Below are 24,497 nucleotides of genomic sequence, written 5' to 3'. Positions count from 1 at the left end.
TCAAAGGGGACAGAGACTCCTGTGTGACTATAGCTCATGAAGTCTAGTTGCACCAGCACCTGCATCAGTACTAAGCAGAGTGGCCCAGCCCCTGCAGGCCATGGCCTGTTCTGCATCATTGGCAGGGCTCTCAGTGGCCCTTGTTGCCATGGCAGCATCCCTGATAGACATCCTCTAGAGGGAGGCCTAGCCAAGCTGTGGCCCCTTGAGAGCCTCCCTGTTCCCTGCTCCCTGTTCTGGAGTTTCTGTCTGCCTATATCGTGCCAAAGCTGCAGCCCTGCCTGTGTAGTAGCATCAGTGAGCTCTCATACTGTCAGCAATCCGTACCCAACTTGGAGTGAAAACAGGGAAGTCTGGGCCTCCCCAGCATCAGGCACAGCTAGGAGAAGCCACAACCATGTACTAATTTGAGCACTCCCTCCCACCCCCCAAACTTCCCCAGAGGTACCCTCCTCAGCCATGGACAGTCGACATTGAGGTGACAGGCCAGCTAACAGGAGCCCAGGGTTCTAAGGGGACATTGCTTTCCCTTACGTGTCACTTTCAGGATTCCTGCCTAGATTAACTAGGCAGACTCCAGCCTTTAGGAATGTTGAATGTTGTCCAGAGGGATACTTTGAACTGTAACCTTAAGAAAAATAGAAGGTACTCAGAATCATAGGTGGTACAAGGACACTGAAGAGACATGACACCAAACAGAAAACAGGACGTGTTCAAGCCAGAAAGGATCACAGAAGTTGTTAGTGGATATCTGTGGGGCCATAAGACAGAGACTGTTGTTGTGAGCATCATGAGGCTCAGCTGTTCACATAAAGGTATTGGGAGGAAAGGCTCCTCTGTCTGTTTCTCCTTTAGCCAAGCTGTAGATGAGAGGTGAATGGCATGCATGCTCTTCTGATATCTTTCTCCAGTGTTGAGTAATAAACATGTTAGGAATGGAGCTTGTCTGCCCACAGCACACTTACACTGCCTCCTCCTCTCAGAAGACACCCTGCACCCTTCCTATGACAGCTTCTACCTGTCATGGCCTACTTTGAACAGTTGCTTTGTTTTCTGAGTGCCACCCTAGCTAGAGTAGGGAGGGACCTGAGTTCAGGTCCATCATGGGCCACTATCCCTGGGCACTTATAACCTCTTAGAGCTGAGTCACCTTGGGCAGGTCAGCCATACAGCGGTGATACCTTTCTGCCTTTCTTGACCCGCTCCTGTGTGTGTGTGTGTGTGTGTGTGTGTGTGTGTGAGAGAGAGAGAGAGAGAGAGAGAGAGAGAGACAGACAGACAGACAGACAGACAGACAGACAGAGAGACAGATAGACAGACAGAGACAGGGAAAGACAGAGAGAGACAGACAGACAGACAGAGACTGAGACAGACAGAGACAGGGAAAGACAGAGACAGACAGACAGACAGAGGAAGGGAGGAAGAGAGGGCCTCTGTCGTGCTCTGACTGCTTGAGCACCTATCCTTCTAGGCCCGCCTTTCTACCTCTGCCTCTACTTATGCCTCCTGAAGGTAGCCATCCCTGGTCCTGACCTGCTGTCTGCATCCCAGTGCTTATACTTCAACTTTTCTAGCCCGACTGCAGCTTACACTTCCCTGCCATTCTCTACCCAGGGCCTAAAGGAAGTTCTTTGAGCCCTCTGCCATGTTCTGAGCCCCGTGGTCTGTCTCTGCATCCATAGCCCTGTTGCCACCTCTTTTACACCTATGAGCTCCTGGGCAATGATAGCCTGTTCCAGAGGCCCTAGGTTGTTCCCAGCCCCATCTTTCCTCTTGGGTCCTGGCTGTCCCTCTGCTATAACTCCCTAGCAGGTGAAACCAGCTTCCCCAGGGAATTTCCTTTATGTCATCTAAAGATACTCTGTCACTTCCATCCCTGCCATAGCCCTGACCCTGACCTGTCTCAGCAAACCTGACATCAGACACCCAGTTCACCTCATTCTGTTACCAGTTACACTGCCCCTGGTGCTTGCCAGACTGGTGTCAGTTGCCCTTCCCCTTCCCCTTCCCAAAATCAGAGTTAGGAGTTTGGGATACCCAGGAGTAAGGTGCCATTAGCACATCACAAACTATGAAGGGGAGCAAATACTTAACAGTGCATTTTTTATGAAGCCTGCCTACCTAGTCTTTTGCCATCAGCTGGGGAGAGGCTTGACAGCTCACTAAGGTGTTATGGGCTCAATTCGCCTAGCTTTATTGAGGCTGTCTACAGTGTGCAGTGTGCTGATCTACATATGTACAATATGACAACCTCAGCCATGCCAGTTCACATGTCTAGGACTTCACTCAGCCACCTCATTGTATGTATGTTCGTACTCAGCATGCTTAAGATACAGGACAAGTGCCACCATCAGCATCCCGTGTCCCACAGAGCTCATCAATCTGGTAAGAAGCAGTGCCCTGTGGTCAGTGTCTCCCTGGCTTCCTCCTCTCTGCTTCGAGTCTTGAGGTTTTAGGAATGAGATTCCCTGAGCAGGTTAGGCTTTCAGAACATAACTGGGGAAGTCTTGATTTCACAGCCATGTGGTAGCTTCATAAAAATTAGCTGGGGAGCTTGGCACCACCAGTACTGTCCCCCACAGACTGATGGTATGTCCCAAAGATCCTTTCTATTTGAGACTTCCCTAAGCTTCCAGAGAGGCAGCTTCTGAGAACTTCTTCTGGACCCTCCCAAGTCTGTACTGGGTTCTTGCCACAGGGTACCTCACATCTGCTTCTGTTGCTCTTCTCCAGCCACAGTATGTCCTGCTAGGTGGCATCTAAGGAGGATGTTACTCACAACATCTGTGGCCTCTCTCGAGCTTACCTTTACTCACCTCTGCACAGTGAGCTGACACTTGCAACCTTAGTTTTTCCTACCTGGCACACAGAAACACTGCATGAGCACTGAGTACCTAGTATCTGTCTGCGTCTGTCTGCAGGCCACATTACCTTAGTCCTGAGCATCATTTCCTGTGTGTCTCAGATAATGCTAGGGCCCATGCTGTCTGGGTAAATAGTACTTGCTGGCCCTGGATCATACAAATGCAGAGGATTCTTCAAGTCCCATGACTATCCTGACTTCCTTTGTCTCCTCCGCATTGCAGATAATCTCCAAACCTAGTGAGCCACCTCGGCAGCCTGAGAGCCACCCAGAGGAGACAGAGGAGGAGCTCCGTGAGCACCAGGCCTTGCTGGATGAGCCCTACCTAGATCGGCTACCTGGGCAGAAGGAGCCCTCCCTGGCTGGTGTGCAGGTGAAGCAGGAGCCCATTGAGAGTGAGGAGGAAGAAGCGGAGGCCACTCGAGAGACAGAGCCCGGCCAGCGCCCAGCCACTGAGCAGGAGCTGCTCTTCAGACAGGTGTGGGATGGACAGTAGCCCCTCAGCTTCTCCTGGCCTCTGAGTCACACACTCACTGTTCTGACCCTAGCCATCTTACTGCCTTCATGAGAGGTGGGCTGGGTTTGTTGTACACTCTCAGGTACACGAGGATTTGACACCTGCCCTCGGAAGGTGTGCATGGACTTCTCAGTCATCCAGCCTGCACTTTCCTCTGGTATGGGAGGCTGTAGCTTGTAACCCCAAAACAAGTGTTGGTGAGATTCAGCATAACCACTAGAACTAGAGCAGAGCAGGGGAGTTGGGGTGTTAATCAGAAAGGAGCGGGGTGTGATGGTGCGTGACTTTAATTCCAGGACTAGAGACGAAGTCAAGCAGATCTCTGTGAGTTCAAGGCTAGCCTGGTCTACAGTGGGTTCCAGGCCCACCAAGGCTACATAGTGAGACCATGTCTCAAAAACAAACAACAAAAAAAGGAGTCGAGGTCTGATGAGACTGGGACCCTAGGTGCTGCTGTTGTAGTAACCATCCTTCCAGTCCAGAGCAGGCAGTGAGCTTCAGGGTGCAGTAACAGTAGCAGACTGCCAGAGACTGACTGGTAATTTTCAGTGAAGAACAGACACTTGTCTAGAAAGCCCTAGGTTAGAAGCCAGGGAGCCCCCAGAGAAGTTGCTTTTGTCTCAGGAGTAACAGGTGAGCTAGGGGATCCAGAGTTGTACTCCCAAGAAGCAGTACCTGAGTACTGTTCTCGGTGTAGGCTCATAGGTATACCCTGCTTGCTGGACTCCAGGATTCTCCTAGCCACGCCCCTCCTCAGTCCAATGACACTCTAGATTTAGCTTCTGCTTCTCTGTAGCACTTGGTTAGTCCAGAACATCAGGGTTCCTCCAGCAAGCACCTGTTGACTTTCATTCTCATATGGTTCCTGGAACAGCTGGATAGCAGTCACACCATGAGGGTGGCTTAGCTTCTCCTGAATATCTCCTTTGGGAATAGGCTTTATAGTCTGTCCTCACACATAAACACTGCTCTTTACAGTCTAGTAGAATTCACAGAGGGTGACAAATGCCATCAGTCTTGTGAGCCAGGCACTTGGAATAGCTCGTGGCCAGAACTGTCCACTCCCTCAGTCTAAGAGACACAAAGGGACATGGGTGTGTTTGTCATGTCTGGAGTAGACCCTCTTAGGAAGCCAGTACCTACTTGCCGTTGTTGAAACCCAGTATTCTGTTACCATACAGATGTACGTCAGAGTATTTCAGTAGCTGCTTTCGGTACTGATGTCTTATAGACACCAGATGCTCCAAGCATGAGACAGTTCTTAGGAGTCCTAACTTCCTGTGTTCTCTGGAGAATAATCAATGAAGCTCTTTCATGGGGATCACAGGCACAGAACAGTTTGTGGAAATGCACAGAGGGAATATCACTCAGAGCCAGCCTGGGCCCCATGGAGATGCAAGCTGGGGAGGCTCTGAGCCTTCTGCTTCGGCCTGGGTGTTCACAGCCTACTAGAGGTGCCCTGCCTCCCTACTGTGTCCCAGTGTCTGCAGTTCCCCTCCTGTCTGCAAAAAAGTTCCTCTCCTCTGCTCACAGCTCAGGGTTTGCTGTGTTTCTCAGGAGTGAGCATTTTCCATAAGATCTGTTCACCAAATAGGACTTGAGATGAAGTTTGTGGGTGTGGGCTGGAGTTAGATTGCCTTTTTAATATGCAGCAGTGGCATGGGATAAAATGGCTTCCCTTTTCAGCTCTCTCAGGCCCTAGGAAGTGTTCACTACTGCCTCTGGCCAGGCCAACCTTGGAAATCTCCTCTTTGCCTCACTCTACCGAGCTGGCTTACTTCCCATGAGGACTTGCACCTCTGCCAGTCCCTAGATTCCCTATCAGGGTCTACATCCCTCAGGGTGCTAATCCCCTGGGTGGTGACCCCATACTTCTCAGACACCCACCCAGATTCTATCTCCCCCACAGTATGTCCTTGCCCTGGGCACCTGAGCTCTTAGTAGCATGTCCCTTCATTTCTCTCATAGTTCTGTCCTTCCTAGCATGAGAATACTAGATGGTGAGAGGCCAGGGTAGGAACACAGTAGATAATATAGAGCTGGCCCTTCTGTGTCTGTTTTGCTTTCCGGCCAAGTTTGGTCCACAAATTAGTCACCCTTTCACTACCAGAAGAACCTGTGGAGAGAGGGATGGCAGTGTACACTCACTGTCCCATTCTCACGCTGGCCAGAATGATTCTCCCAGCCAAGGACCTGACTTCTGTCCATTACCAGCCCCTCCACTACTGCTCACCATCTCTTCAGAGAATTCTTCCCAAGCCCCACCTGGACCATATCTCCCTGTGGGCCTTTGAGATGGCAATTCCCCTCATCCTTTTAAACGGGGCTTGTATGTCAAATGCCTTCTCCTCTATGATCCCACTCAGGTCATGGCACATGGTTAGGAGCCATGCATCCATGGTTAGTTGTCCCATGGCAGAGAGGCCTGTCAGTGGCTAGGGGAGACTATGTAATAAGTATCTCTGACTGTTGGGAAATGGTCTGTACTAATGGCCCTCTTTCCTGCCTTGCAGCAAGCCCTCCTACTGGAGCAGCAGAGGATCCACCAGTTAAGAAACTACCAGGCATCTATGGAGGCTGCTGGCATCCCTGTGTCATTTGGCAGCCACAGACCTCTGTCTCGGGCACAGTCCTCCCCAGCATCTGCCACCTTCCCCATGTCAGTCCAGGAGCCCCCCACCAAGCCAAGGTTCACCACAGGTAACTCATGACCTCTTGCTTGGAGTAGGGGATAGGATGTGGGGGAGGGGGGCTGTGGAGGAAGCCACTAATGAGAGGTTAAGGGAACAGCCTGCAGCTGTCCAGAGACAAGCAGCCAGCACCATGCCATGCCTGAGAACCACTCAGTCATGGGGCACACCATGGTCCTCTTATTCTGGGGCTAGCCAAAAACTCAGAAAACCACCTTCTCTTTCCCCTGAAGAAAGCAGTCCCACCTGTGTGCCAGCATGGGGCTTCCCAGCCTTCATTCTTGATCAGCAGCAATAGCAGCTTTATCTTCTGCATATATTCTCCTATACCAAGCCTAGGACATCAACATTGCCAGGAGGCTCTGTGACACCCTGTACAATGGTTAGTGGAAACTCTGCTGGAGCAGAGCAGACTCTGGACCTCTCTCCCCCTCTGGCATTGCACCTGCCCTGTGGACTGGAAGTAGTGTCTCAGTGCCACTTTAGTTTGCTCCTTAAAGGTCCAGAGGTCTAGGGTGAGCTCAACAGAGAGTGTAGACCACAGCTGCAAGGACAGAGATTATCTTCCCAAGATGACCACACCATCCCTTCCAAGAGTTCCCTGTGGTGGCAAGCAAAGAAGCTAGGGTGATTCTTTGTATTATTGATTTAATATTTCTTTGTAATGAAATGAAGGGAAATTCCATAAATCCTTCATAGGTCTTATAAAGTGTCTTGAAGAACACTGCAACTATAGTCATGTTCTTTTCTTAGAAGGAAACTTCCTATTTTAGGGAAAAGTTTCAGTAGTAATATCTCAAAATTAAAATTACCTAATCAATCAATCAAACAGTCAATAAAATTGCACCTCTGCATGTCCTTAAAGGACTGCAGCTCAGATAAGGGAAACTCTGCAATGATAACCTCCATGGCAACTTACATGCAAACAGTGCTCAGTGCTACAGCTCATAGTGTTCTCTGTGGCTGGTCAGAAGAGACCTTCTGTTTGTGCGGCTGGCTCAGCTCTACAGTCCAAAGCTACAGGCTGTGTTCATGTACTTGCTTGATTCACATCTGCATATGCATCTCACATAAAAGGTCCAGTTCTCTTTGTATTCTTGTATACATCTTGAGTAAGCGGGTACACGCCACCTCTCACTCCCCCCAGCCGCACCCCCCCCCAAGTTGAGCTGCTCTGAATTGGCAAGCCACAAAACCCATTCAGACCCGGACCACCTGGTACCTTGGACAGTGCCCACCTAACTGACCTGCTTGCTGCAGAGCCTGGGCAGTGACTACGCAGGCAGGCCTTGAGGGGACCAACACCTGCCATTCCTAGAAGTCAGTGTAGCACAGAGGCCACCCAGACCTCAGTGCCATTGTCTTACCTTTTCGCCTTTCTATCCATAACTTGGCCCTATGGTGTAGCCAGTCTTCCTGAGCTGCAGTGTTGGCCAGTGCTGGGTCTCTCTCTGACTATGCTTTTATCACGATCCTCTCGTACCAGCTTGGAAAGGGGGTGGGATGAACTTGAACCAAGAACCAGTTCTGCTCTGTTCCCTCCTAGGAATTCTGCTGCTATCTTAGGGCCACCTTCTGGCATTGGGTGGCTCAGCCCTGGGGACTACTCTGACTTAGCTCTGCTCCACTGTAGGTCTTGTGTATGACACACTGATGTTGAAGCATCAGTGCACCTGTGGGAACACCAACAGCCACCCGGAGCATGCTGGGAGGATCCAGAGCATCTGGTCCCGCCTGCAGGAGACTGGACTCCGTGGCAAGTGTGAGGTATGGGGTCTATAGGGACAGAGACCCCTTCCACCTTGTTTGTGCCAGGACATGGCCTCCAGCCTGCGGTATTCATATTCTCTACCAGTCTGTATTCATGTTGTAGTAAGGGAGAGGGTTCAGGAAACATTGCCTATGTATTCTCATCTCCATCCATTCTGTCTGTGGCCTTTTGAGAAGCCTGTCTTGGTTCCTTTTCTATTGCTGTGATAGAATACCTGAGGCTTATACTTTATAAGGCAAAGAGGTCTGTTTACCACCTCACAGTTTTAGTAGCTAGAGGGTCAAAAACAGAGTACCAACATCTAATGAGAATCCCCTGACTAAGCCACAATGTAACAGAGAAGCAGAAAGGAGACAGCTTGCTGTGTGAGCTGGCTTTTCCCTGTGACAGCCTGTTCATTTGAGAACTAGTTTAGGCATACAGGTCTGAGCCATAATAACTTCTAAGAGTGAAGTCCTCATTTCCCAGTCACCTTCTGCCAGATCTGCAGTGCCAGCACTACCATATTGGGTGTCTAGCCTCTTCTCCATGAGCTCTTGAGGGCACATTACCTGCTTCCTTAAGATTCGGTGTCTTCTACAGAAGATGCTCCACTCTGCTCTGTTCTCAAACCCACATGCCAGGCCGACTCCCCTTGGCTGTCCCTGCCTTCTTCCTAGCTACTTCTCAGCTGCTCCCTGTGGCTGACCAGTGTGTACATCCATGCTTATGAAGTGAGGGAAGGATCCAAGACCCAGAGTGAAGACCAGCCCACATGTCCCACCAGCCCTGTCGGCTTCATGAGCCCGTGTTCTCCTGTTGTACGTATCAGAAAGGTGCTCTGGGGATATGCGGAGAACTCTGGACCTTTTCCTCCTCAGAAGGAAAGTTCTGTGAGGCAGTAGCCAGTATAGAAAGTACCCCTCAGCCTGGTTAGCTTTGCCTCTGGTTCCTTTATGCCAGTGTCTCTACCCAAGGAGCTGTGTGGCAGACATTGGGTTGTCACTCTGGGTATTGGTACTCAGTTTCCCCAGGTGCCATGCTTGCCCTCAGCAGGGCTGGCCTACCTGCCAGTGGGTGTAGTGTTCACCCCATACCTGGCCACAGCAGAGCAGGTCACATAGAAAAGGGCTCTGTCCAAGATCATGTCAGGCCTCTCTGGGTTCCTGTGTCATGACACAGCAGGTATGCATTCCCAGGCCCTGTGTACTCAGGAGTCCTAAGCTCTGAGGAGAAAGGATGAATTTGGGTAGGGCAGAGACAGAGACCAGGGTCCTGTGCCTGGGAGCTGTTAGCCTCGGGTGAGCCTTCGTTCCTTTCCCTGTGCCCTAAGGCTGGCATCACCTACCTCCTAGGATTGCCTGCAGTACCTGCCACAGGAACCTATTGTGTCTTCTCCTCAGCTAGAAAAATCCCTTCAGTCCTGCACATCAGTATAGGTTAGGGCACAAGGAACCTCAAAGGCCAGTAAATACCTCATGGAACAGCAGTAATTTCTGTTTTCTCTCAGTGGGCTCACCTGCCTTCCCTTATGCACTGGAGAATTCAGAGTTTAGATTTAGCCCAGGGCTCACATAGCCCTTGACTCCCTTACCACCCGTATTGTACCTCACTTTTGAGGATGTCTCAGTATCAGGCCCACACCTGCTTCTGAAGTCCCTCTGGATAGAAGATGATGAACAGGGGTGCGGTGAGGCCACAGGCACCTGCTTTGGAAGTCTGTCCAGAATGCTATGCCACTGGGGGGCAGCATTGACCAGTGTACACAAGTCGTGAGAAAAATCTCCTCTTTGTTGAGCTGGCCTTGCAGGATGAACTAACCATTCTGTGTGTCCAGATGTTGCCCTGAGGCAGCCTTCAGTTTTCAGCATTCATCAATTTCTTGTCCCCTCCCAGGAAAGTACACGCAGGCAGAAACTGTGAGGCATATTCTCAGCCAAGAAAGCAGGTGGAGCCAGGCAGGGGTAAGAACACAATAGATAAAAGCAGGGTAGCCACATCTCCTCAGTCCTTACTGCCTGTGTGGAGGCACAAGAGCACAGTAGCCAGCTCCTAGTGCAGCACAGAGCACAGTGTGTCACCATGTTCAAAGTGTCCCACAAAGGGCTAGTGTTGAGGGGATAGTAGAGCAGTGGCTTGAGGCCCCTCGAGAAGGAGCTCAGGCAGTTCCCTCACTTTAGATACTTCCTGCTATTTTTAAGCCCAGACCTTGGTTTTAGAAAACAAAGTAATAATTTATTGAAAATTATTGTGTGACAGTAAAGGGGGTCATGTTAAAAAGCAGAATTCTCTTTTTAAATGTTTTTCAAAGCTATGATTAAAATATAAGCCATCTACAATATTTTGAAATGTGATGTTATGTGCTGTTTTGTTTTCCACTTTTCAGAAAGTCAGTAATGATGTGCCTATCCCCATATTCAGGTTGCATCCCTCTGGGGCAGTGGCCTTGTCATGGTAGATAGAGCTGACACAGAAACATGTTCTCCCCTTGTGTCCCACAGTGCATCCGTGGACGCAAGGCCACATTGGAGGAGCTGCAGACAGTGCACTCGGAGGCCCACACACTCCTCTACGGCACAAATCCTCTCAACAGACAGAAACTGGACAGTAAGAAACTTCTAGGTACTCGAGACCTCCTTACATCCCTACCAGGTTTGATCTGCAAGTGATGTTTCCAGCCCTTGGCTCCTGCTGGCCAGGACAGGAAGGTTGGCTCCCACTAAGGCCACGGCGCAGAGAAGCCTAGAGCACAGTCAGCTCTGGAAGCTGTTCAGGAATGCTTACGGCCAGGGGTACCCAGCCCTTGCCCTATTTGCAGTTCCTTTCTAAGACTGCTGAGGGGAAGGCTCAGAGCAGGCCTGGAGAGTCCCTGGCCTGGCCACACTGAAGCCATTGGTTAGACTCGGGAGCTGAGTCTTGCCCCTGTCAGTCAGCACTCCTATGGGCAGGTTCTTGCTAGCAGAGACTCATCCTGCATCAGCAGAAGGGGCTTTATCAAATAAAAGTAGGCTTTGACAAACTGTGGGGCCCTATGTAATCCCAGAGTGCACTCTACATCACCAACCTGGCTTACCCCACAGACTCCAACTGCTCAGAGACAGTGATTTTTGCAGTGATCCAGAACTACAGGCAGTAGAAACAGAGACAGAGCTAGAGTTTCTTCTGGTCTCTTCCTTGAGACTCTGACTTCAGGTCGTGGTCCCACAATGGGGGTTCTTGGGCTGCACTAAGCCTGTCTCCCTCTCACCCTCTCTAGTGGGCCCTTTGAGTGCTTGCCTTCACCCTCAATCAGGAGACAGGGGACCCCTCTGCGGGTACTCAGCCAGTCCAAAGAGTACTGCCAGTGAGGGCTCCCAGCAGACATGTTCTCCAAGCTCTTGATGCTGTGCTCACACAGAGCCCTTCTGTGGTGTAGCCTGGTCTAGTGATAGTACCAAGGAGCAGATGGGAGTGGGATGGGTTTATGCTAGAATTTCAGGGCGCCTCTTGCCAGATTACACGGACCTAGGAGTTAGACCCTGGCAGGCAGCAATGAGGAAGTCTTAAGAGTGAATAGTAGGGCATGGCATGGGGCACTCCACAGAGAACTGGGGTGTGCTCTGCCTCCCTCCTGTCCCTGCCACCCAACACTGTTACTGCTGCCAAATAAACAGGAGGGCAGGCCTCTTGCAGCCTAGGAGTTCCATTCCTTAGCGTTCTTTCTCAGCCACTGGGGAACACTGCCAGCCTAGATGAGATGAAGCCAGAAGCTGCTCAGCAGCCAGAGGACAGCCCTGTGGCCCCATGGGAAACAGTCAGAGTAGCCTGGGATGTGTGGTCCAGGTGCTGTCTGCTACTGACCCAGGCTGGATGCAGGGCTATCATAGGTCTTCTGGGACTTTCACTCTTCAGGCCATGCCTTTTGTTTTGCCCTCTATAGCCCACTGTCCTGCACATGGGACCCTTGGCTATAGAGTACTCTCCACACAGGAGCAGGACAGAGCCAGCTAGACAAGTGCCCTCCTAGACTCAAGCCATTCCTCAGCCATCCCTTCCTCAACCCACCAAAGTTACCAACCTGAATTTTTTGAATTTTAAGCTAGTTTCAAACCAGAACATTCATAGAACTAGATGTGTACCATGTGGTACAGAAGTGTCTGTGCAAGGCTTGGGACATGATCACTCAGTGCCCACCAGTCACGTGAACACTGCTCCTCAGCTCATGGCCAGCACCGCTCTCCTGAGGCCCATTTCTGCCAGGGTCTTTTTCTTTTATAGACTATTTCCCCATGCCCCACACCCTATACTCACCCCTGCGTCCCAGCAGCTGTGTGGTGGACTCTGTTGCTACACCTGTGTCGCTGGACGCAGTTGGTGCCCATAGCTCACTTTTTCCTTCCTGCTAAGCTTCGCACATTGACACTGCAGAAAGTACCTGCTCCATCACCACCTAACCCCCAAGACCCACGCTTAAGTTTCTACAGCGTCCTCACCACAGACCTACACAAATGTCTTTGACCTAAGTACTTGAAACATTGTAATAGCAGTTATCCCAAGCCCTGTTAACATAGCCCTAATTAGATGTTTAAATACTGCTGTGCTTTTCTTTCCTTTTTCAATCCACACGTTTCTCTGCTGTGTACAAAGGCCATTTGTAGTTCTTCACTGATGTGCCTTTCCACATAGGACTGAAGTGAGTGGCAGGTGTGGTGGGCTGGATGCCATCCCTAGAGACAAGGAGGGGCCTAACAGCCGTGCTGGAGAGGAGAACCTGGCGTGGGTGACTCTAAAGCAGGCTAAGCAGACCTCTGAAAGCCTGGCTCTCACAGAGAGTGTGAGTTACCTCTCCTACCTCATCCACACCCTAAAACATCAGCCCTCCTTCTGCTGTGAGTGGACATAGTCCTTAAGGCTAGACGTCATGCGCGTTGTGCAGCCTGATTGAAGCAGTTGTGACCCCAAACCACCAACAGCTAGAGCTAGGCTGTGGCCCAAGCTGGCATGATGACATGAAAGATAATCAGTCTAGAGCAGGGACCCTTGAATAAACTAACAATAGACACCCAAGCTCATCCTTGTCATGAACAGGATGCCCTACCTCCTACTCAAGTGTGCTTTCTGTGCTTAATAGAGGATAAAGTTCCCTTGTCCTTTTTTGCTGGCTGGATTATGAACATGACAATATTCCAGTGATTGACATCTATAACATACACAGTGTTGGCTATAATTTCAAAGGGAGATATACTTCCATAGCCCTGGCTACCACATAAGCAGTATGCATTTCCTGAAGGAAGTCTCAGTGTCTGGGCAGAGGAGCTCTCCATCCCCCACATGGCCAACTCTTAACCCCCTGGAGATTCCCCTCTGCTGCAAGAACCTAAGTATGCAAAGCTTAAAACATTTGAATTTGTTGCCCACCTCTCACTGAAGGAAAGATGGATTTACTGTTCCTGTTCTGCCTCCCATGTTTTTATATGCAAATAAAGACCAAGACCTGGACCTAGGCTGTGGGTGTTCGTCCATTTAAGGAGAATGGCAGGGATAGTAAGAAGCTGGCCCAGGCAGGAACCAAGTGCCCTAGCCATCAAGAAACAATAGGAAGTGGAAGGCCACACAGAGCTGTGAATTTGAGGACTCATAGTAGCAGGAAATATGCAGGCATGTCCTTGTTCCTGCACTGTCCATAATGGCTTAGTGCATTTAGCTGCAGGCCAGGAGTGGGCGAGTTTACTCAGATCCATGCTAGGAACTCCAGCCAGATATGTAAACACAACCAGCCTCCCCTAACCCCTAGATCTGCCAGCCCTCAACAGAAGAGGTTCTGTTCTGTAATAGGAACACTGTCAGGTACAAACAAGCTCCCCTACCCACAAGATGTATGGGCAGCATGGTGTCTGGACTGTGCAAGGCTGTGCCAACTCCTCAGGGGCCCACTCCCACCTCCTGTGGCTGCCTACCCATAAAACGCTGCTTCCTTTCAGACTCTGGCAGAGCCACTCTCCTTGCCCTTGCTGCCTGGTGGTAGAGTCTTGCAGCAGAGCCTGTGGGACTCTAAGAACCAGTCTTGTCCTAGGGTCCACAGCATGCTTTTCAGACTGGGCACTCACAGAGCCAGTGCTACCCTGATCTTCTGACCCTGTCCTTCTCCCCACAGGCTCGCTGACCTCAGTGTTCGTCAGGCTTCCTTGTGGTGGTGTTGGGGTAAGCATTTCTTTAATGTGTAAATAATGTCCTGTTTGTTCTCAGGGCCTCAGTGGTCACAGAAATCATTGCCTTGCTCTCTCGAGTGGGTAATGGCTGCCAGGTGTTTTCCATAAACAGTACTATGGGGTGGGCGGGGCCATCTGGGGCTTCAAAGGGACTGAGAGCGTTTTTGGTTTTTTTTGGTTTTTTTGTTTTTTTTGTTTTTTTTGTTTTTTTTTCACGGAACTCAGGCACCTTTCTTTGGGGAAGGTTGTCTAACAATGCATCTTACTAGGCCACAGCTCTTACGCACCTCATGTGTACACTGTGCCTCATGGCGTACGTTCACAGCAGTGCTACATGCTTGTCCATACAGGCCACAGAGGCCTCTTAGGGAATTGTGGACTTTTCTTGCCACGCTCTAGTTTGTACTCCAGATAGTTTTCTGTGCAGTGACCAGAGCATCCATGGGTCAGATGACATTTGTAAGACATTCTCTGGTTTATGGTGGCCTTGCATTTCTATAACCAGGTGATACGAGTAGCTAGTCACTTGGAGAACAGACTCAGACACACAAATGACAAAAAACTAGGCAGCCGTCAAGATATCTACTCCACCTGTGTAGACAGCCTTAGCTTGTGCTGCCAAATTGGCCTCAGGAGGCAGAGGTTCTGCAGTACTCTTGTCCCCTGGGATAAGAGAGTGGGACCAAGCCTCCTGTCTGATCTTCTGACCTTCAGAGTCACAACAGCGCCTGGTGTGTTGGGCCAACACATGGCCAAACTTGTCCTAGCAAAACCTGTGCTGTGTTTGATCACAGATTGTGAGGTGAAGCTGAGGTCTGGATTCTGTTATGGAAATGAAACAAAATTGTTTTCTTCCTGAGTCTTTACAGAAATCGCTGCTTTGAAAATTGCCCCGTCAGAAAGAGAATGATGGCATCTATTCATACTACCACCAAGCTCTCCTGGAGTTATTTTGTTTTGTATTGTAAATAGGCTGCAATCTCTTAATTCAGGGCAAATTTTTGGCCCAACTTGAAAAGATTTGGATTTGCACTGCCCTGCAGCCAGAGGGTCCTGTGCGAGGCAGCATTTATAATTTGCAAATGAAAACTAAATGCAAGCTCAGACCTAGGGGTCAAACCCAGGCAGACTCCTGCACAACTAACCCCAGATCTGAGGTCCAACCGGCATGCCAAATGAATGCAGGCGTACTGAACAGATGTGAGGGGAGCCCATGGGGCCCAGCCTGCAGAAGGGAGGCCCAGAGGCAGCAAGGCAGCCCAGAAGCTCTGACTTAGTGTCTCTTTGGGTCTCTGCTACAGCCATGGACTCAGTTTTCCTCCCAAGATTTCCAGGGCTCGCTCCCCCTCCACCCACTGAGGTGTCAGAAAGAGCAGTGCAGATGCTATGGGAAATCTGAGACCTGTGTGGGATGAGGAGTGGGGACCTAAGGGCAGGCCCCTCTGTACCTGGAAGCAGCTTCCCATTGCCAGTTCTGTCATATGGTAGTTCTTTTAGAATGTAAAAAACCAATCCTTATTCGCTCTGTTAAGTAAAAGTTTGAAATACTTTTGATCTTTTTTTTCCAAACCAAATAAAAACTCTTCTGTTTTGTTCACCTCATTATTGTGAACTTGAGACTAGTAAAGGCCTGTGTCTTTGACTTCCTGCTCCTGCCCTGCCCTGCCTGGAAATGTAGGCTGGCTTCTGCTGGCTTCTACCTCCTCCGACTGCAACTTGAGCCCCTCATTCCCAGGGCTCACCCAGATTTGCCACATGCTCCGTTGTCAGTATTCAGCTTCATTTCCCAGATATTTCTGTCTGTACTTCCTATAAAGCACTTTCCTCTTGCTCCCGTTAGCATCACCACCCTAACGGAAGCAGCTGGTAGACATAACTGGGGACAAAATAGCAGAAAGTCTTGCCATGATAGCAGCCTGGAATCCTGGGGTTTATTCCTTCCTCTCTGCAGAAAGGAGCTTGGTCAGGTTACAGACACTGACCTGTGATGCCCAGAGAGTAGTCTACAGAGAGTCCTGGAAGAACTGGCACATGTCATGTGTAGTCCCTTCCCCATGTCTTAGACATGCTCTTTAATAAAGTCAAGCTCAAGCTGGAGAGATGACTCCATCCTTAAAGGCTAGGCTCACAACCAAAAACATAAGAGTTAAGTTCCCAGAACCCATGGCTGTCTCTCCAGCCACCAAAAAAGTACAAAGAAAAAAATAAAATAAAGCTAGGCTTTTTCTTCACACATGGGAAGGAAATGATCACTGAGCTTATAGCCTCCAGCCTGGCCTGGACACTGCTGGGCTGCCTAGGACACTGCTGCCCCCTGGGGGTCACAAGGCAGCTGGTAATGTCTGCTGCACTGTCTGTCACCTTTGATATTATAATGAGCCAATAGTAAAGATGTGATTCTCCAGCCAGAGCTGGTCTGCACAGGACTACAAGCCAGGGTCTCGGCTTTGAATAGTGATGCCTCTCAGGCATTCCTTTAACATTTGAGAACTATTTAAAGAATATAGCCCATGCTTGGTACCCACCTCAGCAATATCTTCACCCATATAAAAGAGGTTTAAATCATCTATTTCTGAGAGTGAAGCTTGTGGAAAGCTGGAAAGAGTTGTTCCCTCTCTACTGATGATCAGTATCAGTTAGCAGATGGTGATGAAGGTATACACACGGACACACACACACATGTGCAAGTGCACACATGGACACACATACCAATGTGATTTTAAAGAATGGTAATGTGTTCTCCTTTGCCCAAGCCAGTAAGACAAATGGTTGGCCCTGCTTTCTGTTTTGAGTGGAAGCTAACAGGCCACCTTTCTGTTACCTGGGACAGACCTAAGAGTTCGTTTTTACGCCTTGTGTCCTGGTCTCATGTAACTACTCTCAGTCCTTAGTAGGCTTGCAGTTAAATTCTACGCATAATAGAACCACTCATTATAGTTTCTGTTCCGTTTCATTTTCTGATTGTTAGCATAACTCTTAGCTCCAGTTCCACTTTGCATGGTAAGGGAGTCAGTAGGTTAGGATGCTCACTGTCAGCCCAGGTCTGTTAGAGCAAGTTAAAAGGAAAGGGTTACTGGTGGGTACAACATGATATTTCTGGTCATTTGCTTTTATTTGTGTGTTTACTATTTGGCACATCTCAAAAAGAAATGTGTGACAGCAGTGATAGTGACACAGGATGTGGCTCACTGGAGGAGTGTTTTCTCCACAGGTGGATAGCGACACCATATGGAATGAGGTGCACTCGTCTGGGGCAGCCCGCCTGGCTGTAGGCTGTGTAGTGGAGCTGGTCTTCAAGGTGGCCACGGGAGAGCTAAAGGTCAGTCAGCATCGTGGAGCTAGGCCACACGAGGAAGTCTGCCCACTGCCCTTTGCCCTCTGTGAGGAAGCTCCTGTCCAGGATGATGTGGTCATTCCCGTGCTGTGAAAAATGCGTTGTTCACATTCTGTGATGGATCTGTAGAGCCCTCTAACCTTCCCAGTGGCTGAGGAGCCTAGCAAGGTTTTGTTCATGTGGCCCATCTCCTCAGTATCAGCAGTATTAAAATTAAAATGAGACCTTTTAATGGCTGCTGGATTCACACCTGAGTTACAACAGTGTAAACTGATGGAGAGACACTGGGATAAGACAGAGTCGAAAGAGAGTATTTTGTGATCTTTGTGAGAAACTTGATACTTCTCTGACCTGTGTTAGTGTTGGCATATGGCAGATCTTTAAAGCCAATGCAATGTGAACCTTGCAGCCTCCTACTTATGTAGTTGTCTGACCCACAGGATGTTTACTGAACCAGACAGCAACTGTCCCAGCACACTGAGCCCTAGCAAAAATCAAGTGCCCTCCCATGTCAGGGTGCCTCTCGTTTACATAGGGGCAGGCAGCTCTGAAGGCTGAGCCCCATCACTGGCAGCTCCTGCCCACCCTCTTCCCAGAAGTAAATGGCCTTGTCTACTTGAAAAGTGGCTTAGATCTCCCCAAATTGGAAGGCCAGAAGTACTGACATCATTACAAGGAAAATGAGTATCCTGGAGAAAAGAGGGACTATCTCAGTTCACAGTGACATGCAGAAAGGCTTCCCAGAGCTAGCCCATACATGGCCTTCCAAACTCAGAACCACCACACTGTCTTCCTACTCACCACAGTGTGCTAAAGGATGTGGGCCTGACAGTGGAAGCTTGTATGCACTGTGGAAGCTTTTCATGAGGATGTTCATGGGGAAATGCCCCTTGGGAGTTCATCTGCGCTCATTGTGAATGCTGTTATGTCTTCATGCCATGCTCAGCTGCTGCTCAGCACCATGCACACAGTTGTCTGCTCAATGCAAGAGGCAGGTGGGATCTGAGATGTGTTAGACTTAACTGCTTGTTAGAAGCCAGTGCCCGGGACTCAACGCAGAGCGCAGACACAGGGTTGAGGAAGTGAGTTGGCAGTCTGTCTTTTAGGTCTGCTTCCCAGCCTTACCACTGCCATGTCCTGTCCTAAGGAGCCAGCTTAGCAGTCCAGCACCCTTGTTAGTAGTCAGCCGACTTTTTTGTGCTCAGTTAAAGCTTCATCACTTCTTGGTGTTGGTGAAGAGTCAGAGGCCTAATTGAGTGTTTTTACAGCAGCAGTCCCAGGGGTGTACCGTTGGTTCTGTAAAGTATGAGCAGCGGGGAGCTGGTTATACAACCATGCCATCTAGTGCCAACTCTGTAGTGGTTCTTCAGGGTGGGAGGAGAGTTGGGGACTGTAGGAGCTGTCTGTTTCCCCAACAGCTAAGCTGCAGTCAGGATAGAGGTGAGTCCAAGACCTGCTTGAGGCATGACATGGATCTAGCAGCACCCTATATGAACATTCTTTATTCTTTTTAAGAGAATGAGAAAATAAGTTCTCATTTAGCCAAGCTAGCCTCTAGCTCACAGTATAGCTGAGAGTGGCCTCAAGTTCCTGATCTTGCTGCTGGGATTATAGCATTCACCACCATAGCCAGCTTTCTTTCATTTGTATCCTTGTCTGCCATAAGGCTGCTGGTGAACAACATGCAACAAGACTATCCCAGACCCTAACCCACACGCCCTCCAATGGCAGCCCTGACCCATAGGCACTTAAAAACAGAACTGAGGGTCTACTCTCTGTCCTCAGGTCACATGCCTTAAAAATGGAGCCAGATTGCCTGCAAAACAAGGCTCAGCTAACCCCATTCCCCATCCATATCGTGACTAGTAGTAATGGAAACCGCATCCTTCTGTGAATTCTGAATATAGTGACTTTCTTGTGGATAAGAAATGTCTTTCCTCACTATTTCCCACTGTCTGCTGTCATCTGCAGAATGGCTTTGCTGTGGTTCGTCCCCCAGGACACCATGCCGAGGAGAGCACACCCATGTAAGTGGGCAAGCAGGCTGATTAAAAGCATGGGTAACAGGGCTGGGTGAGCATCTGGGGGCCCGGGGAGGAACTGAGTGGCCTTGTGCACATCACCCAGGGTGTATTGCTTTGTCTCCTCTGCCCACAGCAAACATAGACATGTGATTTGAGGCCCATGCAGTTGGACGAGGAGTATGGGCACTGCCACCTGTTAGCTTCCCCAGTGGGTGTATCAGAGGTGGTTCAAGTGGTAAAAATGAGTATGACATCAGGGAGGCTGTGCCACAGATGGGCGTGGTGATGGTTCCCGTCTCTAGCCCACAGGAATAGTACCATTCACATTTTTGATGGGTTTTACCACCTTTTTAACCAAGCAGGATAATTGTTCAGAGCCTTCCCCAGAGGCTGACCCAGTTAGATATATTCTAGATAATCTAGATTCTGTCAAGTCAACCAATATTAACCATTAACAGTGTTTGTATGTCTTCAGTGTGTGTGTGTGTGTGTGTGTGTGTGCGCGCGCGCATGCGTGCACACGCGCATCTGATCTATGTATATGTGTCTGTGTATATTTGTGCTGTTTGCATGTGTGTTTGTGTATGCTTGTATGTTGTGTCTGTAGGTGGGTGTAGGCACTTAAGTGTGCCTGTGTGTATATCTGGGGTTGGGGGAGGTTCTCTGTGGTGGGTAGATATCTTCTGTGGTATGTGTACTCATATAACGGTGTATACATGTGTGTCTGTGGAGGATAGTATGTGTGTCTGATGGGTGAATCTTACGTGGCACATGTGCTTCTGTGCCTGTGAATCTATGGCATATGTGTATTTAGTGTGGCTTCATGTGTCTATAATCTGTTGGTCCATCACCACCATCACTTGAGGTCCGCAGAAGAACCAGCTGGCCTTCCCCTGAACCCTCATAGGGACTTTAGACAATGCTCTGCTATGAATGGTGTAAAAAACAGTAACTAGGTGTCTCTTCTGCAGGGGTTTCTGCTACTTTAACTCCGTGGCAGTTGCAGCCAAACTTCTCCAGCAGAGGCTGAATGTGAGCAAGATCCTCATTGTAGACTGGGTGAGTGGATGCCTCATTAGCCAGTTCTGGGGAGAGCATGCATGCCCACCTGTCTCCCCAGTGGACAGCCTGATTGAGCACTGGGCCTTGTCCTGTTGATACTTGGAATTGAGGAACTGAACTCTCTGGAAACAGTCTCAGAGATCAGAGAAGCCTGCATCCATTAGAAGTTGGTTTCAAGACTTTGGCCAGCTGATCCTAACCTCATGGGCCCTGACCTGCAGGATCGTGCCCATAGTGAGGATTGCCACCATGGCTGGTCCTCAGCAGTGTCTCTAGGAAGCTGGAGAATCGAAGGTCAAGTTCAACCTTTCTCTATGCTCTGACCTGGGGACATGGACCTGGACTGCCCACTTGTGCTAGCTGAAAGTCACACCACACACATGACTAAGCCTCCATCTTCCTAAATGAACAGAGCTTCTTATAACCCCACTATGGAGTGGCTGATTTTTCTCTGAGAGTTAAGCCAAATGTCACTGTCCCATGAGTAGACAGGTGTTGAGGTGTGCCTGCCAGCACTCCTTAGTTACAGTGCTTACGTGTCATAAACTCCAAACACCAGGAAAAGAGGCAATCTGGGCTTCTGCCAGGCTGGATCACCCTGGTCCTGGCTGAGAGAAGTGGTCTTCAGGACATGCGTGCTGGGTAGCCCTGTTCTACAGAATTATATGTTACATGAAAAGCGGTAAGAAACCAGTGGTTCTAATATATACCTGCACACAGAAACTCTTTAGTACTGATGTCTCATAACATCCTTTATACTAAGCCCACATCAGGTTGGGACAGCATTTGGATTTCAAGCCCTTCTCAGTTTCAAAAAGAACCAACAAAATATAAACCAGAAGAACAAGTCAACTTGGGTCTGGAACAGGGCCTGAGCAAGGCAGGAAGGTTGTAGTTTTCTACACCAGTGAACCTGTCCCCTCCTCCATCCTGGCCCTTCCTTAGGGAACAAGCAGAGAAGTGGCAAAAACAAACAAACAAACAAACAAAAAACAGAAGTGCCATGCAGTTGGTGGCTACATAGATGTGACAATTATGTTCTGGGAACAAGGAAGTCAGCAGGTGACCCACATAGACAGTCTCGTCTTCCCAGGGCTGCAGGACATGCTCCCCAGGGCCACACTTTGTCTTAAAATGCATGATGGTAACACACATAGATACTACTATGATTCATTTACAGTACTCATCCACTTACTGTACAGTGTTACCAATGGTTCCTCCTTCCACCAGGAACCTGGTGCGTGGCATGAAAGGCTCTTGTGTTTGTGAGCGCTGGGGCATCCATCCACAGTGTGCACTGAGCACAGATGAATGACCCTGTAGAAAAAGCTTTCCTCATTCTCTGTCTCTGTCTCTCTTCCTGTCTGTCTGTCTGTCTCTCTCTCTCTCACACACACACAGAGAGAGAGAGAGAGAGGGAGAGAGAGAGAGAGAGAGAGAGAGAGCGCTATGCAGCCCAAAACCACCTAGCCTGCCCATCCTGGAAACTAAGTCCCATGACCTACAACAGTGGCCACCGGCCTGGCAGAAACCAAAGCTGCCTCTTGATAAATGTGCATCAAGTCTTAAGAAAAGAGCTGGTCATTTTCTTTTCAGGGTGGGGGGTCACTCATGACCACCTAGGGTCAACTGCCACATATCCTATGTCAGTCGTTCTCAATCTTCCTAATGCTGCAGACTTTAATGCAGTTCTTGTGTTGTGACCCCCCAATTATAAAATTATTTTCGCCACTCTTTCATAATTGTAATTTTGCTAGTTATGAATCGTAATGTAAATATCTGATATGCAGGAACTCTGATATGCAGCCCCAAAGGGGTTGCGACACACAGCTTGAGAACAGCTGCCCTTTGTGACGTGCCTGTAAGTAGCCAACCCACAATTAGTGATTATCCTTAGGAAATGGCTCACTTACCACAAATAAGGCAGGCATGTGAGATTACTCAGATGGCTTTGTTGACATAGCAGCCTCAGCTCAGCTAGAAGCCTAACCCCATCTATCCCTTTCACTGAAGTCAGGACTACACTATGTGCTCAGAGTTACTCAGACTCTTGCCTCAGCATTTCTGTAATGCTGCATGTACCCACAATACCTGACCATGAGGTGTACCAGAGATTCCAGGCTATTCACCTAGTAGGAGGGTCGAACTCAAGGCCTGATCCTCCCTGAGCCAGTTCTCTTGTTCTCTTAGGATGTACATCATGGGAATGGGACCCAGCAGGCCTTCTACAATGACCCCAATGTTCTCTACATGTCCCTGCACCGCTATGACGATGGGAACTTCTTCCCAGGAAGTGGAGCACCAGATGAGGTATGTGGAGTGTATGAAACTTTGTGAGTATCTGGAGGAGAACAAGCTATCTTGGAGCCAGATACCACAGCTACCAAGAGAACCAGGCAGGTGCAGGCCCTGCATCTGCCACAGAAGTAGTATTTCACACTTGTTACAGCTCAGGTTGCCCTGCCAGAAATGCTAGCCTGGATTATCCTGTGCATGATTTAGGCCAGAATTTTTTCTAGTTTAGTGGGAATCTGCACACCAAATCTGGTTACATTCAGAGTGAGCAAAGCACACACTAAGGGAGGTTGCTGAGCTGCTCCCCAGGACTCCTGCTTCTCTACCTTGTGATGATACTCCCAGCCACTGTGGTTAGGGGGCATCTTTAAGCAGCATGCCCAGGGACACAGAGCTTGCCCCTGAAGATGGTCCCACAGTAGAGTCACTTTTGTCTTTCAGTGATTCCTCCTAGTTCAGGGCCTGTAGATAACTGCAGCCCTGTGAAAACTGTACCGCTGACGACAGTGCCTGGCACTGGTAGCCAGCTTCACTGGTGAGCTCACACACATATGCACGGGACATGTAGCTATCCCTGTGGGCACGCCAGTCCAATCCACCCTAGTTCAAGTGTTGGTTGTGCCAGGTATTCTCTTGAGTTGGTGACAGTTTCTCTCCTTGTGGCCGCAGGTGGGCACAGGGCCAGGCGTGGGTTTCAATGTCAACATGGCTTTCACGGGTGGCCTCGAACCCCCCATGGGAGACGCTGAGTACTTGGCAGCCTTCAGGTGAGTACCCCACTGTCCAACCACAGAGGCTGGTTCTTCTGAGTCCAGGGCAGCCAAGTCATCTGGAGACTCTGGAGTTAATTGTTGTACTGCCTCACTTCTCTTAGGAGTTCCCTTTTCTGAGAGCCTGTTGAGTCCCAGTGGTAAGATGGGGAGGTGATAGAAGGGGAAGTTTTCTGCTGTGCTAGAAAGTATTCATGAGTCACTGAAAACTGAGGATGTAAAGATCTCATTCCCTGCTCATTATTCCACAAACCCTTTGTAAAAGGAAAGTGGAACTGAATGAAGGAGAGCGATAGCTCACACTACATCGTCTGTGCTGATCTGGTCCCTCACACTGGCTGCTTTTTACAAAGTACTGACTTCCATCCTCCACAGTTCTTTTTATTACCATCAGGCCAGACTGCAGCCAACAGTGGATGGCTGGGCCCCGCTTTCTTCCTGTGTTACTGTGGCAGCTTTCCCCAGCCATTGTGCACTGTGGAGGCTCCAGACGAGTTAGCCATAGCCCAGGAGTAGTTCCTGGGCCTGCATGGCCCGTGGGGGGCCTTGGGTCTCAAAATGCACTTTTTTTTTGTATTATGGATAAGAACATCAACGGACCTCCAAGGGTCTTCTCTGCCTCTTCTGTAATTCTGGGGTCATGTCTTGACCTCTATACATATGAAGTACATATGTACAGGCAGGTGCCTTGTGTGTGTGTGTAGATATATGTACATGTGTCTATGTGATTCTGAGTGGTACTATGTATATGTCTTTATCTCTCTCTCTCCCTCCCTCTCCCCCCCCCCCCGCCCCGTGTGTCTGTGTGTCTGTGTGTGTCCCTGTATATGCCTATTGCTGTGTGTTTATATGCTTATTCCGTAAGACATAGATCTCTGGAGGTTTGAGCAAGTGTGTGTGCATGTATGCAAGTGTATATGCCCCTAGTCAGTGAGATGTGTCCGTAAAGTTTATATAGACCTGCCATGTGCTCTTTAGCTGTGGAGCCAGTCTCAGGGCACTTC

The 24,497-nt window shown here is 49.4% G+C and overlaps 1 protein-coding gene across 23 annotated transcripts in view, besides 1 other annotated feature; it reads left to right on the top strand.

The window, feature by feature from the left end:
* Hdac4 (histone deacetylase 4) overlaps positions 1-24,497 on the top strand; it is a 266,924-nt gene that overhangs the window by 216,923 nt on the left and 25,504 nt on the right. For 16 of the 23 annotated variants that reach the window (XM_017319486.2, XM_017319480.2, XM_017319498.1 and 13 more), the window contains 10 exons: positions 3,087-3,341; positions 5,894-6,080; positions 7,704-7,837; positions 10,322-10,442; positions 13,954-14,000; positions 17,220-17,327; positions 19,314-19,369; positions 20,338-20,425; positions 22,619-22,738; positions 23,393-23,490. In XM_017319486.2, the coding sequence (XP_017174975.1) occupies positions 3,087-3,341; positions 5,894-6,080; positions 7,704-7,837; positions 10,322-10,442; positions 13,954-14,000; positions 17,220-17,327; positions 19,314-19,369; positions 20,338-20,425; positions 22,619-22,738; positions 23,393-23,490 (1,214 nt within the window). The remainder of the gene's footprint in view (positions 1-3,086; positions 3,342-5,893; positions 6,081-7,703; positions 7,838-10,321; positions 10,443-13,953; positions 14,001-17,219; positions 17,328-19,313; positions 19,370-20,337; positions 20,426-22,618; positions 22,739-23,392; positions 23,491-24,497) is intronic. The other 7 variants (XM_017319488.2, XM_017319487.2, XM_030252541.1 and 4 more) reach the window with 1 other exon arrangement.
* Positions 12,820-15,852: an enhancer, noted in NCBI's record as "VISTA enhancer mm901". NCBI's record gives its function as "enhancer in: branchial arch[5/5]" and the evidence as "EXISTENCE:transgenic organism evidence [ECO:0001131][PMID:17130149]".

The sequence above is a fragment of the Mus musculus genome, chromosome 1 (genome assembly GCF_000001635.26).
Source record: "Mus musculus strain C57BL/6J chromosome 1, GRCm38.p6 C57BL/6J".
In the NCBI taxonomy this organism is placed as follows: Eukaryota; Metazoa; Chordata; class Mammalia; order Rodentia; family Muridae; genus Mus; species Mus musculus.
The sequence above is the reverse complement of the archived record's forward strand: the minus strand, read 5'-3'. Positions and strand labels throughout refer to the sequence as shown.